This window comes from Oncorhynchus mykiss, chromosome 5 (assembly GCF_057628025.1).
Source record: "Oncorhynchus mykiss isolate SJ-2025 chromosome 5, ASM5762802v1, whole genome shotgun sequence".
Taxonomy (NCBI): Eukaryota; Metazoa; Chordata; class Actinopteri; order Salmoniformes; family Salmonidae; genus Oncorhynchus; species Oncorhynchus mykiss.
In genome coordinates, this window is record NC_143026.1 from 5,421,035 (window position 1) to 5,437,500 (window position 16,466).

The 16,466-nt window shown below is 50.2% G+C and overlaps 1 protein-coding gene across 20 annotated transcripts in view; it reads right to left on the reverse strand.

Moving 5' to 3' along the window:
• Positions 1 to 16,466, reverse strand: part of tcf4 (transcription factor 4) — a 457,550-nt gene that overhangs the window by 201,383 nt on the left and 239,701 nt on the right. For 15 of the 20 annotated variants that reach the window (XM_090233612.1, XM_036976638.2, XM_090233615.1 and 12 more), the window contains one exon: positions 5,157 to 5,286. The exons of 1 other annotated variant lie outside the window; for it this stretch is intronic. In XM_090233612.1, the coding sequence (XP_090089738.1) occupies positions 5,157 to 5,286 (130 nt within the window). Of the gene's footprint in view, positions 1 to 5,156; positions 5,287 to 5,979; positions 6,269 to 16,466 lie in introns of those variants that run through there. 4 more of the 20 variants (XM_090233618.1, XM_090233623.1, XM_090233620.1 and 1 more) reach the window with 2 other exon arrangements.

A 16,466-nucleotide genomic window follows, 5' to 3' on the forward strand; every position in this document is an offset into this window, starting at 1 on the left:
TAATTTAGAGTTATTTATGCAAATTTTAGTTATGATACAAACCTTAGGCTATTTGTTTTGATTTGTAATACATTCTAAGGCTCCATGATGCGACTTAATGATGATTTGAAAAAAGTCTAACGAGAGGCTTGCACTGTGCTCTGTTTCTTACGCAGGCTGCACACACTTCATCAGTCTCTCATTCACAATTTGACAAGCACTAGACAATATTCTCACCCATTAAACTATTTTCAATTTAAACTGGTCTTTACATATAGCCTACATGTGTGCAAAAAAAACATGTAATCTGTAGCCTGCACTCGAATAGTGAATGCAGGAAGCGGTTGAGTTTTTAATATGCCAGGTGAACTACACCGGTTCTAAAGTGTATTAATGTGCTTCATTTTAAGAGTTGAGACATAGATATAGCATTTCAAAAGAGCTGTGATCCTCTTTAAAATATATAGGTCATACTTCGAGATATTTGGCCACGTTTAAGCTCAGATCCAGTAGGATTGTCAAACGTTTGCCTGCCGACGGTACTTAGCACCTCTGAACAGAGTGTAGTCAGTCAATCTCTTTTTTTTGTTCACACAGCAAAGACCTTGGAAGATGTCAGCCGCTCAGCCTTGTTAAAATACTCCAAACCAGAAGGTGGCAGTAGGATTGTTTGGCAATACCTATCTATGCATATTGCTCATGGTCTAGATTCCAAGCTATCTGTGCTAATGTTGATATTTTGCAGAATGCCCTTGTTGATACTAGCCAGATGGCCACAACTACCTAGCAAGATGATGAAGACACTATTTAATTCCCTTTCCATAATCCCATACTGCCAGTGCCAGCCCATTGCCAAATGTTTAGCTAGCATATTCACTAGCTAGCACAAAATATCTAGCTAGCTAGCTAAGGACACTGCACTAACATCGCCAGCTAACACAGGCAGCTGTTTAATGGAAACTAGCTAATCCATTGTGATGTCATTATAATGTCAACACTAGCTAATCCATTGTGATGTCATTATAATGTCAACACTAGCTAATCCATTGTGATGTCATTATAATGTCAACACTAGCTAATCCATTGTGATGTCATTATAATGTCATCACTAGCTACAGTGGTTAGCTAACTCGGAGGAAGTATTTAGTGTTGTGTGCATTGCGTCGGTGCACTTAGCTAGCTACCATCCCATAGCTTCATATTGCATATGAAGTGTGACTGGCTCATCCATATAAGCCTATGGGCCGATGCATGCGACCCAGCAGACTATACTCAATTTAACCTTGTCTTTACATGTACTAAATAATATATGTGTGAACGTTTTGATTTACAATGGGCCATTATCATGCACCTGTCGGAACAGGGGAAGGGGAAACAAATACTTAATTCGAATGCACTTGAATAGCGAATGGAGGACGCTTTCCCCGCGGTTCCTTTTCATGCCGCCCAGGTAGGCTATACCCCTGTTGTAAAGCGAAGCAATGTGCTTACAATTAGGAAAGCTGAGAAATCAATTGAGATCCTCCTCTTTTTAATAGAGGCCATCACAACTCTGTTTTCTCACGCAATTGCATATTCTATTGAAATGTAGCGCAACATAGACTAACAGGAACACTTATCTTCATTCCATGCATCAACCATCTATGAGGAGCTGGCTCTCGCTGCCCAACAGGTGATCCTATTCCAGTCAAACTATGGATGCCAGGGCTCTCATTAACGGTGTGATTGGATTTTCCATTGCATTAGCATTGATGTCAGAGTGATTAGAGGGACAATAGAGCGCTGAGTACCAGGCCGTTAGCAAGTTTGGTAGACTACTAATAACCATCAGCAGCATCAGAGCACAGTTTTGGAGAAGCCTAGTTACTGTGACTCAACGGTCATGTGGAATTTCACTGCGGTCATGACTCGTGACTGCCGGTGTGGTGGTAATACGGTCACCGTAACAGTCCTAATTGGGGGCTGACATCTCTTAAAGCTGCCACTGCGAGGCATGATATTTATCGTCGATTTATTTACAGTTTCCTCTTTCAGGTCTTCCACCCAAACAATGTCACACAGAAGCATTTGACTTTCCAAGAAGTCTGACTGACCGTGGATACTTAGAATGGATTATATTAATTTAGAAAAGACATGCAAATTGAACACACAACTTGTGTGACAGTTCATGATCAATACATTTATTCATTTTTAAACAGCTTTGATAGCGGCGGCAGGGTAGCCTAGTGGTTAGAGCGTTGGATTAGTAACCGAAAGGTTGCAAGTTCAAACCCCCGAGCTGACAAGGTACAAATCTGTCATTCTGCCCCTGAACAGGCAGTTAACCCACTGTTCCTAGGCCGTCATTGAAAATAAGGATTTGTTCTTAACTGACTTGCCTAGTAAAATAAAGGTAAAATAAAAATTAAATATTAAAATAGTTCTGATATTACATTTATTATAAAGATAACTATACTTATTAAGTAAAGTCCCTTTTGTGAAACTGCGTAAAAGTTGTTCTTGTACTACCTGGACATCACACATTATGACCCAACAGGTACCGTTCTCCTGTGTAAAGACGGATGGTAACACATACAGAACGCACATGGCTGTTCAACGGCCCTCACGAACGCAAGGCCAGCGAGACCACAGCGAGAGAGGAAGGAGGGGTAGGGCAGTGGGAGGAAGAAGAGGAGGAGGAAGAAAGGGGAAGGTGAAGAGGTGGAATGGGAGGTGGAAGAGGAGGAGGAAGAAGAGGATGAGGAGAACGAGGATGAAGAAGAAGAGAGTAGGAGCTGAGCGCCTGGAAGAGCGGTGTGAGGGTCGGGAGCTGAGAGCCTGGTGGTGTGAGGGTCGGGGTCTGAGAGCCTGGTGGAGTGGTGTGAGGGTCGGGGTCTGAGAGCCTGGTGGAGTGGTGTGAGGGTCGGGAGCCGAGAGCCTGGTGGAGTGGTGTGAGGGTCGGGGTCTGAGAGCCTGACGGAGTGGTGTGAGGGTCGGGGTCTGAGAGCCTGGTGGAGTGGTGTGAGGGTCGGGAGCTGAGAGTGACAGAGTGGTGTGAGGGTCGGGGTCTGAGAGCCTGGTGGAGTGGTGTGAGGGTCAGGGTCTGAGAGCCTGGAGGAGTGGTGTGAGGGTCGGGAGCTGAGAGCCTGGTGGAGTGGTGTGAGGGTCGGGAGCTGAGAGCCTGGTGGAGTGGTGTGAGGGTCGGGGTCTGAGAGCCTGGAGGAGTGGTGTGAGGGTCGGGAGCTGAGAGCCTGGAGGAGTGGTGTGAGGGTCGGGAGCTGAGAGCCTGGTGGAGTGGTGTGAGGGTCGGGGTCTGAGAGCCTGGAGGAGTGGTGTGAGGGTCGGGAGCTGAGAGCCTGGAGGAGTGGTGTGAGGGTCGGAAGCTGAGAGCCTGGTGGAGTGGTGTGAGGGTCGGGGTCTGAGAGCCTGGTGGAGTGGTGTGAGGGTCGGGGTCTGAGAGCCTGGTGGAGTGGTGTGAGGGTTGGGAGCTGAGAGCCTGACGGAGTGGTGTGAGGGTCAGGGTCTGAGAGCCTGGTGGAGTGGTGTGAGGGTCGGGAGCTGAGAGCCTGGTGGAGTGGTGTGAGCGTTGGGAGCTGAGAGCATGGCGGAGTGGTGTGAGGGTCGGGAGCTGAGAACCTGGTGGAGTGGTGTGAGGGTTGGGAGCTGAGAGCCTGGTGGAGTGGTGTGAGGGTCGGGAGCTGAGAGCCTGACGGAGTGGTGTGAGGGTCGGGAGCTGAGAGCCTGGTGGTGTGAGGGTCGGGGTCTGAGAGCCTGGTGGAGTGGTGTGAGGGTCGGGTCTGAGAGCCTGGTGGAGTGGTGTGAGGGTCGGGAGCCGAGAGCCTGGTGGAGTGGTGTGAGGGTCGGGGTCTGAGAGCCTGACGGAGTGGTGTGAGTGTCGGGGTCTGAGAGCCTGGTGGAGTGGTGTGAGGGTCGGGAGCTGAGAGTGACAGAGTGGTGTGAGGGTCGGGGTCTGAGAGCCTGGTGGAGTGGTGTGAGGGTCAGGGTCTGAGAGCCTGGAGGAGTGGTGTGAGGGTCTGGAGCTGAGAGCCTGGAGGAGTGGTGTGAGGGTCGGAAGCTGAGAGCCTGGTGGAGTGGTGTGAGGGTCGGGGTCTGAGAGCCTGGTGGAGTGGTGTGAGGGTCGGGGTCTGAAGCCTGGTGGAGTGGTGTGAGGGTTGGGGAGCTGAGAGCCTGACGGAGTGGTGTGAGTGTCAGGGTCTGAGAGCCTGGTGGAGTGGTGTGAGGTCGGGAGCTGAGAGCTGGTGGGTGTGAGCGTTGGGAGCTGAGAGCATGGCGGTGTGGTGTGAGGGTCGGGAGTGAGAACCTGGTGAGTGGTGTGAGGGTTGGGAGCTGAGAGCCTGGTGGAGTGGTGTGAGGGTCGGGAGCTGAGAGCCTGACGGAGTGGTGTGAGGGTCTGGAGCTGAGAGCCTGGTGGAGTGGTGTGAGGGTCGGGGTCTGAGAGCCTGGAGGAGTGGTGTGAGGGTCGGGAGCTGAGAGCCTGGTGGAGTGGTGTGAGGGTCGGGAGCTGAGAGCCTGGTGGAGTTGTGTGAGTGTCGGGGTCTGAGAGCCTGGAGGAGGCCGTGTGAGGGTCGGGAGCTGAGAGCCTGGAGGAGTGGTGTGAGGGTCGGGGTCTGAGAGCCTGGTGGAGTGGTGTGAGGGTCGGAAGCTGAGAGCCTGGTGGAGTGGTGTGAGGGTCGGGTCTGAGAGCCTGGTGGAGTGGTGTGAGGGTCGGGGTCTGAGAGCCTGGTGGAGTGGTGTGAGGGTTGGGAGCTGAGAGCCTGACGTAGTGGTGTGAGTGTCGGGGTCTGAGAGCCTGGTGGAGTGGTGTGAGGGTCGGGAGCTGAGAGCCTGGTGGAGTGGTGTGAGGGTTGGGAGCTGAGAGCCTGGCGGAGTGGTGTGAGGGTCGGGAGCTGAGAGCCTGACGTAGGTGGTGTGAGTGTCGGGGTCTGAGAGCCTGGTGGAGTGGTGTGAGGGTCGGGAGCTGAGAGCCTGGTGGAGTGGTGTGAGGGTCGGGAGCTGAGAGCCTGGTGGAGTGGTGTGAGGGTTGGGAGCTGAGAGCCTGGCGGAGTGGTGTGAGGGTCGGGAGCTGAGAGCCTGGTAGAGTGGTGTGAGGGTCGGGAGCTGAGAGCCTGACGGAGTGGTGTGAGTGTCGGGGACTGAGAGCCTGACGGAGTGATGTGAGGGTCGGGAGCTGAGCTCACCCATGTTGTCGCTGTGCAGTGGTCTCCGGCGAGGGTTGTTGTTGTAGTGCTGGTAATACTGCGATCCAGGCTTAGTGGGCGACACCGCCCCAGGGCTGCCCATGCCCATTTCTCCTCCCAGGAGGCTCGGCTGTAACACACAGGACAGAGACACGTTAACGTACAGGAAACACAGGACAGAGACACGCCAGTCGCTAAGCGTAAAGGTCCCCCCCCCCCCCCCCCCCCCCCCCGCGGTGAACTCCAGTGTGAAGTCAGGTTGAGGTGCATGAAGTGAGCGGCTCAGAAAACTACAATCTTCACACACAGTCGTCGACAACAAAATGCAGAGACATGAAGTAAGATTTTGAACAAGTAGCATCTTTGTTTTAAAACACCTTCGCTGAAGGATTAACAATTCACAGTCAGAATGTTAAAAACATCACCAGACAGGCGTTAAAATAACAGGAGAAATAAAACATTATTGTTACACGACAAACTATCCGAAGATAATTCAGATATTCACACGGTTGTATAGAATCAATAATATACGTTGTCAAGGTTTGAAGTTTCAGCACATGCTGACCATAAACATTTGACTTCAAATCTTGAATCTCAACTCTAATAAACAAAATTAACAAAAAAAAATGTAAATAAAGTTTTCATTTCAATCTACTTATTTAATAACTAACTACAACTGGTATACATTTAAAAAATAAATAAAAAAAACCTTGATAACGGAAACAACAAGGTAGTGTCATGACGTTATCCACCAGAAAGATCAGAGTCTGATACTGAGAAACTAGTGTCTGACCTCAACTCCCTGAGAATATAGTCCACTTACCCCAAGCAGCCATCATATCTCCTGATTAAACTCTGCTCTACTAACATTGTTCTCCTAATCAAGTTAAATTATTCACCGACAATAAGTGCGTGTAGGTTCGTTCATTTTTTACGAAAGAAAGAACTAGCAGAAGATGGACTAGAATGTTCCTGCTGGGCGACGATGAGAGGAGAGCAGTGGACGAGCACAAGAAAATATTTTCCCCCCCCCAAAAAAACTTTTAAGGATATACTTGTGCAAACTTCCCAGCGACTGAACTAATTAGTGTAGTTGATCAAGTAGAGAAAGTGTTTGCCTTAATTTGAATTCCAGTCACTGGGGCTCTCACAACAGAGTTAGACATGCTTCACTAGATCTCAATTCACATGCTAAACAGGCTAAATAGGCCAATTACAGGCCTGCTCCTGGGTCCCCCCGTTAACTCTGTCTACCACCCAAATGGTGCCCTATTCCCTATATAGTGCACCAGGACCCATAGGGTTCTGGTCAAAAGTAGTGCACTATATAGGGAATAGGGTGCCATAGGACTCTAGACAAAACTAGTAGACTATATAGGAAATAGGGTGCCATAGGGCTCTGGTCAAAAGTAGTGCACTACATAGGGAATAGGGTGCAATTTGGGAGATGCCCTGGGAAAATAAGACGGGGGCCTCAGACTGCTAAAACAAAAGGACTCTTGTCTTACATAAAGTAAGTCAACCCCCCACCAGCCATCACCCCACCCTCTCCCCCACCCCCCCACCGCCATCACCCCACCCTCTCCCCCACCCACCTACCCGCCATCACCCCACCCTCTCCCCCACCCGCCTACCAGCCATCACCCCACCCTCTCCCCCACCCCCCCACCAGCCATCACCCCACCCTCTCCCCCCACCCCCCTACCAGCCATCACCCCACCCTCTCCCCCACCCCCCCACCAGCCATCACCCCACCTCTACCCCACCCACCAGCCATCACCCCACCCTCTCCCCCACCCACCCACCCAACCATCACCCCCACCCTCTCCCCCACCCACCCACCCACCCACCCACCAGCCATCAACACCACCCTCTCCCCCACCCACCCACCCACCCACCCACCCACCCAACCATCAACACCACCCTCTCAACCACCCACCCACCCAACCATCACCCCACCCTCTCCCAAAACCATCACCCCCACCCTCTCACCCACCCACCCATCCTCTCCTCCTCCTCCTCCCTCCTCCTCTCCTCATCTTGCCCGATTTCAGAGATAACGATCTGTTGTACCCAGCTGGCATCCAGCGCCTGATATTAACCAAGATAAATGACAAGCACCTGAACGGAGGAGAGAAGAGAGAGAGAGAAGAGAGAGAGAAGAGAGAGAGAGAGAGAGAGAGAGAGAGAGAGAGAGAGAAGAGAGAGAGAGAAGAGAGAGAGAGAGAGAGAGAGAGAGAGAAGAGAGAGAGAAGAGAGAGAGAGAGAGAGAGAGAGAGAGAGAGAGAGAGAGAGAGAGAAGAGAGAGAGAGAAGAGAGAGGAACTCTCCCTTGAAGGATTAAGGCTCCTTGCCTTGGCATTTATAACACAGGTGTAGACATTTATAACACAGGACTATGTATGCATCCCATTTGGCACCCTATCCCCTATGTAATGCACTACTTTAGACCAGGGGGCCCTATACAGGGGATAGGGTGTCATTTGAGACTTGAACATGCCTGCTTGAGCACCAAATGACGATTATCAAAAGGATAGGAGGTCATTGAGAAATCATTTGGGGGGGGAAAAAAAATGGCACCACACAAAAGACAGAAAGAGGCGTAAAAAGAATTAAAGCACCCCCGAATAAATCATGTGGTAACTTCCAACGGAAGAAAATGATGCCAACAAACAGAAAAAGAAGGTAAATAGTTTGAAGTCAAACATAAAATAAACAAAGGTATTTTTTTCTGATATCAGTACTATAATCTGGATGGATAATACAACAGTATTTACAGGAGACAGGATCACTAACGTAGGGCTTTACAGGAGGATCACTAACGTAGGGCTTTACAGGAGGAGCATTACCATAGGGCTTTACAGGAGGAGCATTACCATAGGGCTATATAGGAGGATAATTACCATAGGGCTTTACAGGAGGAGCATTACCATAGGGCTTTACAGGAGGAGTATTACCATAGGGCTTTACAGGAGGAGCATTACCATAGGGCTTTACAGGAGGAGCATTACCATAGGGCTTTACAGGAGGAGCATTACCATAGGGCTATATAGGAGGATAATTACCATAGGGCTTTACAGGAGGAGCATTACCATAGGGCTTTACAGGAGGAGTATTACCATAGGGCTTTACAGGAGGAGCATTACCATAGGGCTTTACAGGAGGAGCATTACCATAGGGCTTTACAGGAGGAGGATTACCATAGGGGTTTACATGAGGAGCATTACAATAGGGCTTTACAGAAGGATCATTACCGTAGGGCTTTACAGGAGGAGCATTAGCATAGGGCTTTACAGGAAGAGGATTAACATAGGGCTTTACAGGAGGAGAATTACCATAGGGCTATATAGGAGGAGAATTACCATAGGGCTTTACAGGATGAGCATTACCATAGGGCTTTACAGGAGGAGCATTACCATAGGGCTTTACAGGAGGAGTATTACCATAGGGCTATATAGGAGGAGTATTACCATAGGGCTATATAGGAGGAGTATTACCATAGGGCTATATAGGAGGAGTATTACCATAGGGCTTTACAGGAGGAGTATTACCATAGGGCTTTACAGGATGAGCATTGCCATAGGGCTATATAGGAGGAGAATTACCATAGGGCTTTACAGGATGAGTATTACCATAGGGCTTTAACGGATGAGCATTACCATAGGGCTTTACAGGAGGAGCATTACCATAGGGCTTTACAGGAGGATAATTAGCATAGGGCTTTACAGGAAGATGATCACCATAGGGATTTACAGGAGGCGCATTACCATAGGGCTATATAGGAGGAGAATTACCATAGGGCTTTACAGGAGGAGTATTACCATAGGGCTTTACAGGAGGAGAATTACCATAGGGCTTTACAGGAGGATAATTACCATAGGGCTTTACAGGAGGAGTATGACCATAGGGCTTTACATGAGGAGTATTACCATAGGGCTTTACAGGAGGAGCGTTACCATAGGGCTTTACAGGAGGAGTATGACCATTGGGCTTTACAGGAGGAAAATTACCATAGGGCTTTACATGAGGAGGATAAGAGGTTGTAGTTGTAGTACAGTAGGTGTATCTAGCCGTGCTGTATTAGTTATCTTGGGGTTGTAGTACACAAGGTGGCCCTGAGGAAGAGGAACCCTGGAGATGGGACGAAGAGGAACCCTGGAGATGGGACATGACAAGGTGGCCCTGAGGAAGAGGAACACTGGAGATGGGGCGAAGAGGAACCCTGGAGATGGGACATGACAAGGTGACCCTGAGGAAGAGGAACCCTGGAGATGGGACATGACAAGGTGACCCTGAGGAAGAGGAAGCCTGGAGATGGGACATGACAAGGTGGCCCTGAGGAAGATGAACCCTGGAGATGGGTCATGACAAGGTGACCCTGAGGAGGGTGAACCCTGGAGATGGGACATGACAAGGTGGCCCTGAGGAAGATGAACCCTGGAGATGGGACATGACAAGGTGGCCCTGAGGAAGAAGAACCCTGGAGATGGGACATGACAAGGTGGCCCTGAGGAAGATGAACCCTGGAGATGGGACATGACAAGGTAGCCCAGAGGAAGATGAACCCTGGAGATGGGACATGACAAGGTGACCCTGAGGAAGATGAACCCTGGAGATGGGTCATGACAAGGTAGCCCAGAGGAAGAGGAAACCTGGAGATGGGACATGACAAGGTGGCCCTGAGGAAGAGGAACCCTGGAGATGGGACATGACAAGGTGGCCCTGAGGAACCCAGTTTATCTCAACCCCTAAATTGACCCATTCTTCCAAGATCTCACTGAGTTTGAATGAAGACCTTGTACACGCACACACACACACACACACACACACACACACACACACACACACACACACACACACACACACACACACACACACACACACACACACACACACACACACACACACACACACACACACACACGCATACAGACACATCACAGCCCAGTCTGGCCCCTAGACAGGTACTATGTATAGTTACAGACACATCACATCACGGCCTGGCCCTTTGACAGGTACAATATATAGTTACAGACACATCACAGCCCAGCCTGGCCCCTAGACAGGTACTATGTATAGTTACAGCCCAGCCCATCCCAGCCTGGCCCCTAGACAGGTTCTATGTATAGTTACAGACACATCACAGCCCAGCCTGGCCCATAGACAGGTACTATGTATAGTTACAGACACAGCCCAACCCAGCCTGGCCCCTAGACAGGTACTATGTATAGTTACAGACACATCACAGCCCAGCCTGGCCCATAGACAGGTACTATGTATAGTTACAGACACATCACAGCCCAGCCTGGCCCCTAGACAGGTACTATGTATAGTTACAGACACATCACAGCCCAGCCTGGCCCCTAGACAGGTACTATGTATAGTTACAGACACATCACAGCCCAGCCTGGCCCCTAGACAGGTACTATGTGTAGTTACAGACACATCACAGCCCAGCCTGGCCCCTAGACAGGTACAATGTATAGTCACAGACACATCACAGCCCAGCCTGGCCCCTAGACAGGTACTATGTATAGTTACAGACACATCACATCACACCCCAGCCTGGCCCCTAGACAGGTACTATATATAGTTACAGACACATCACATCACAGTCCAGCCTGGACATTAGACAGCTACTATGTATAGTTACAGACACATCACATCACAGCCCAGCCTGGACCCTAGACAGGTACTATATATAGTTACAGACACATCACAGTCCAGCCCAGCCTGGCCCCTAGACAGGTACTATGTATAGTTACAGACACATCACATCACAGTCCAGCCTGGCCCCTAGACAGGTACTATGTATAGTTACAGACACATCACAGTCCAGCCTGGCCCCTAGACAGGTACTATGTATAGTTACAGACACATCACAGTCCAGCCTGGCCCCTAGACAGGTACTATATATAGTTACAGACACATCACAGTCCAGCCTGGCCCCTAGACAGGTACTATGTATAGTTACAGACACATCACAGTCCAGCCCAGCCTGGCCCCTAGACAGGTACTATGTATAGTTACAGACACATCACAGCCCAGCCTGGCCCCTAGACAGGTACTATGTATAGTTACAGACACATCACAGCCCAGCCTGGACCCTAGACAGGTACTATATATAGTTACAGACACATCACAGTCCAGCCTGGCCCCTAGACAGGTACTATGTATAGTTACAGACACATCACATCACAGTCCAGCCTGGCCCCTAGACAGGTACTATGTATAGTTACAGACACATCACAGCCCAGCCTGGCCCCTAGACAGGTACTATGTGTAGTTACAGACACATCACAGCCCAGCCTGGCCCCTAGACAGGTACAATGTATAGTCACAGACACATCACAGCCCAGCCTGGCCCCTAGACAGGTACTATGTATAGTTACAGACACATCACATCACACCCCAGCCTGGCCCCTAGACAGGTACTATGTATAGTTACAGACACATCACAGTCCAGCCTGGCCCCTAGACAGGTACTATATATAGTTACAGACACATCACATCACAGTCCAGCCTGGACATTAGACAGGTACTATGTATAGTTACAGACACATCACAGCCCAGCCTGGACCCTAGACAGGTACTATGTATAGTTACAGACACATCACAGCCCAGCCTGGACATTAGACAGGTACTATGTATAGTTACAGACACATCACAGCCCAGCCTGGACCCTAGACAGGTACTATATATAGTTACAGACACATCACAGTCCAGCCTGGCCCCTAGACAGGTACTATGTATAGTTACAGACACATCACATCACAGTCCAGCCTGGCCCCTAGACAGGTACTATGTATAGTTACAGACACATCACAGTCCAGCCCAGCCTGGCCCCTAGACAGGTACTATGTATAGTTACAGACACATCACAGCCCAGCCTGGCCCCTAGACAGGTACTATATATAGTTACAGACACATCACAGTCCAGCCTGGCCCCTAGACAGGTACTATGGATAGTTACAGACACAGCCCAGCCCAGCCCAGCCTGGCCCCTAGACGGTACTATGTATAGTTACAGACACATCACATCACAGTCCAGCCTGGCCCCTAGACAGGTACTATGTATAGTTACAGACACAGCCCAGCCCAGCCTGGCCCCTAGACAGGTACTATGTATAGTTACAGACACATCACAGCCCAGCCCAGCCTGGACATTAGACAGCTACTATGTATAGTTACAGACACATCACAGTCCAGCCTGGCCCCTAGACAGGTACTATGTATAGTTACAGACACAACCCAGCGCAGCCTGGCCCCTAGACGGTACTATGTATAGTTACAGAGACATCACATCACAGTCCAGCCTGGCCCCTAGACAGGTACTATGTATAGTTACAGACACATCACAGTCCAGCCTGGCCCCTAGACAGGTACTATGTATAGTTACAGACACATCACAGCCCAGCCTGGCCCCTAGACAGGTACTATGTATAGTTACAGACACATCACAGCCCAGCCTGGCCCCTAGACAGGTACTATGTATAGTTACAGACACATCACATCACAGCCTGGCCCCTAGACAGCTACTATGTGTAGTTACAGACACAGCCCAGCCCAGCCCAGCCTGGCCCCTAGACAGGTACTATATATAGTTACAGACACATCACAGCCCAGCCTGGCCCCTAGACAGGTACAATGTATAGTTACAGACACATCACAGCCCAGCCTGGCCCCTAGACAGGTACTATATATAGTTACAGACACATCACAGCCCAGCCTGGCCCCTAGACAGGTACAATGTATAGTTACAGACACATCACATCACAGCCCAGCCTGGCCCCTAGACAGGTACTATGTATAGTTACAGACACATCACATCACAGTCCAGCCTGGCCCCTAGACAGGTACAATGTATAGTTACAGACACATCACAGCCCAGCCTGGCCCCTAGACAGGTACTATGTGTAGTTACAGACACATCATAGCCCAGCCCAGCCTGGCCCCTAGACAGCTACTATGTGTAGTTACAGACACATCACAGCCCAGCCTGGCCCCTAGACAGGTACTATATATAGTTACAGACACATCACAGCTCAGCCTGGCCCCTAGACAGGTACTATGTATAGTTACAGACACATCACATCACAGCCCAGCCTGGCCCCTAGACAGGTACTATGTTTAGTTACAGACACATCACAGCCCAGCCCATCCTGGCCCCTAGACAGGTACTATGTATAGTTACAGACACATCACAGCCCAGCCTGGCCCCTAGACAGGTACTATGTATAGTTACAGACACATCACAGCCCAGCCTGGCCCCTAGACAGGTACTATGTATAGTTACAGACACATCACAGCCCAGCCTGGCCCCTAGACAGGTACTATGTATAGTTAAAGACACAGCCCAGCCCAGCCTGGCCCCTAGACAGGTACTATGTATAGTTACAGCCCAGCCCAGCCCAGCCTGGCCCCTAGACAGGTACTATGTATAGTTACAGACACATCACAGCCCAGCCTGGCCCCTAGACAGCTACTATGTATAGTTACAGACACATCACAGCCCAGCCTGGCCCCTAGACAGGTACTATGTATAGTTACAGACACATCACAGCCCAGCCTGGCCCCTAGACAGGTACTATGTATAGTTACAGACACATCACAGTCCAGCCTGGCCCCTAGACAGGTTCTATGTATAGTTACAGACACATCACAGCCCAGCCTGGCCCCTAGACAGGTACTATGTATAGTTACAGACACAGCCCAACCCAGCCTGGCCCTTTGACAGGTACAATATATAGTTACAGACACATCACAGCCCAGCCTGGCCCCTAGACAGGTACTATGTATAGTTACAGCCCAGCCCATCCCAGCCTGGCCCCTAGACAGGTTCTATGTATAGTTACAGACACATCACAGCCCAGCCTGGCCCATAGACAGGTACTATGTATAGTTACAGACACAGCCCAACCCAGCCTGGCCCCTAGACAGGTACTATGTATAGTTACAGACACATCACAGCCCAGCCTGGCCCATAGACAGGTACTATGTATAGTTACAGACACATCACAGCCCAGCCTGGCCCCTAGACAGGTACTATGTATAGTTACAGACACATCACAGCCCAGCCTGGCCCCTAGACAGGTACTATGTATAGTTACAGACACATCACAGCCCAGCCTGGCCCCTAGACAGGTACTATGTGTAGTTACAGACACATCACAGCCCAGCCTGGCCCCTAGACAGGTACAATGTATAGTCACAGACACATCACAGCCCAGCCTGGCCCCTAGACAGGTACTATGTATAGTTACAGACACATCACATCACACCCCAGCCTGGCCCCTAGACAGGTACTATATATAGTTACAGACACATCACATCACAGTCCAGCCTGGACATTAGACAGCTACTATGTATAGTTACAGACACATCACATCACAGCCCAGCCTGGACCCTAGACAGGTACTATATATAGTTACAGACACATCACAGTCCAGCCCAGCCTGGCCCCTAGACAGGTACTATGTATAGTTACAGACACATCACATCACAGTCCAGCCTGGCCCCTAGACAGGTACTATGTATAGTTACAGACACATCACAGTCCAGCCTGGCCCCTAGACAGGTACTATATATAGTTACAGACACATCACAGTCCAGCCTGGCCCCTAGACAGGTACTATGTATAGTTACAGACACATCACAGTCCAGCCCAGCCTGGCCCCTAGACAGGTACTATGTATAGTTACAGACACATCACAGCCCAGCCTGGCCCCTAGACAGGTACTATGTATAGTTACAGACACATCACAGCCCAGCCCAGCCTGGCCCCTAGACAGGTACTATGTATAGTTACAGACACATCACAGCCCAGCCTGGCCCCTAGACAGGTACTATGTGTAGTTACAGACACATCACAGCCCAGCCTGGCCCCTAGACAGGTACAATGTATAGTCACAGACACATCACAGCCCAGCCTGGCCCCTAGACAGGTACTATGTATAGTTACAGACACATCACATCACACCCCAGCCTGGCCCCTAGACAGGTACTATGTGTAGTTACAGACACATCACAGCCCAGCCTGGCCCCTAGACAGGTACAATGTATAGTCACAGACACATCACAGCCCAGCCTGGCCCCTAGACAGGTACTATGTATAGTTACAGACACATCACATCACAGCCTGGCCCCTAGACAGGTACTATATATAGTTACAGACACATCACATCACAGTCCAGCCTGGACATTAGACAGGTACTATGTATAGTTACAGACACATCACAGCCCAGCCTGGACCCTAGACAGGTACTATATATAGTTACAGACACATCACAGTCCAGCCTGGCCCCTAGACAGGTACTATGTATAGTTACAGACACATCACATCACAGTCCAGCCTGGCCCCTAGACAGGTACTATGTATAGTTACAGACACATCACAGTCCAGCCCAGCCTGGCCCCTAGACAGGTACTATGTATAGTTACAGACACATCACAGCCCAGCCTGGCCCCTAGACAGGTACTATATATAGTTACAGACACATCACAGTCCAGCCTGGCCCCTAGACAGGTACTATGGATAGTTACAGACACAGCCCAGCCCAGCCCAGCCTGGCCCCTAGACGGTACTATGTATAGTTACAGACACATCACATCACAGTCCAGCCTGGCCCCTAGACAGGTACTATGTATAGTTACAGACACAGCCCAGCCCAGCCTGGCCCCTAGACAGGTACTATGTATAGTTACAGACACATCACAGCCCAGCCCAGCCTGGACATTAGACAGCTACTATGTATAGTTACAGACACATCACAGTCCAGCCTGGCCCCTAGACAGGTACTATGTATAGTTACAGACACAACCCAGCGCAGCCTGGCCCCTAGACGGTACTATGTATAGTTACAGAGACATCACATCACAGTCCAGCCTGGCCCCTAGACAGGTACTATGTATAGTTACAGACACATCACAGTCCAGCCTGGCCCCTAGACAGGTACTATGTATAGTTACAGACACATCACAGCCCAGCCTGGCCCCTAGACAGGTACTATGTATAGTTACAGACACATCACAGCCCAGCCTGGCCCCTAGACAGGTACTATGTATAGTTACAGACACATCACATCACAGCCTGGCCCCTAGACAGCTACTATGTGTAGTTACAGACACAGCCCAGCCCAGCCCAGCCTGGCCCCTAGACAGGTACTATATATAGTTACAGACACATCACAGCCCAGCCTGGCCCCTAGACAGGTACAATGTATAGTTACAGACACATCACAGCCCAGCCTGGCCCCTAGACAGGTACTATATATAGTTACAGACACATCACAGCCCAGCCTGGCCCCTAGAC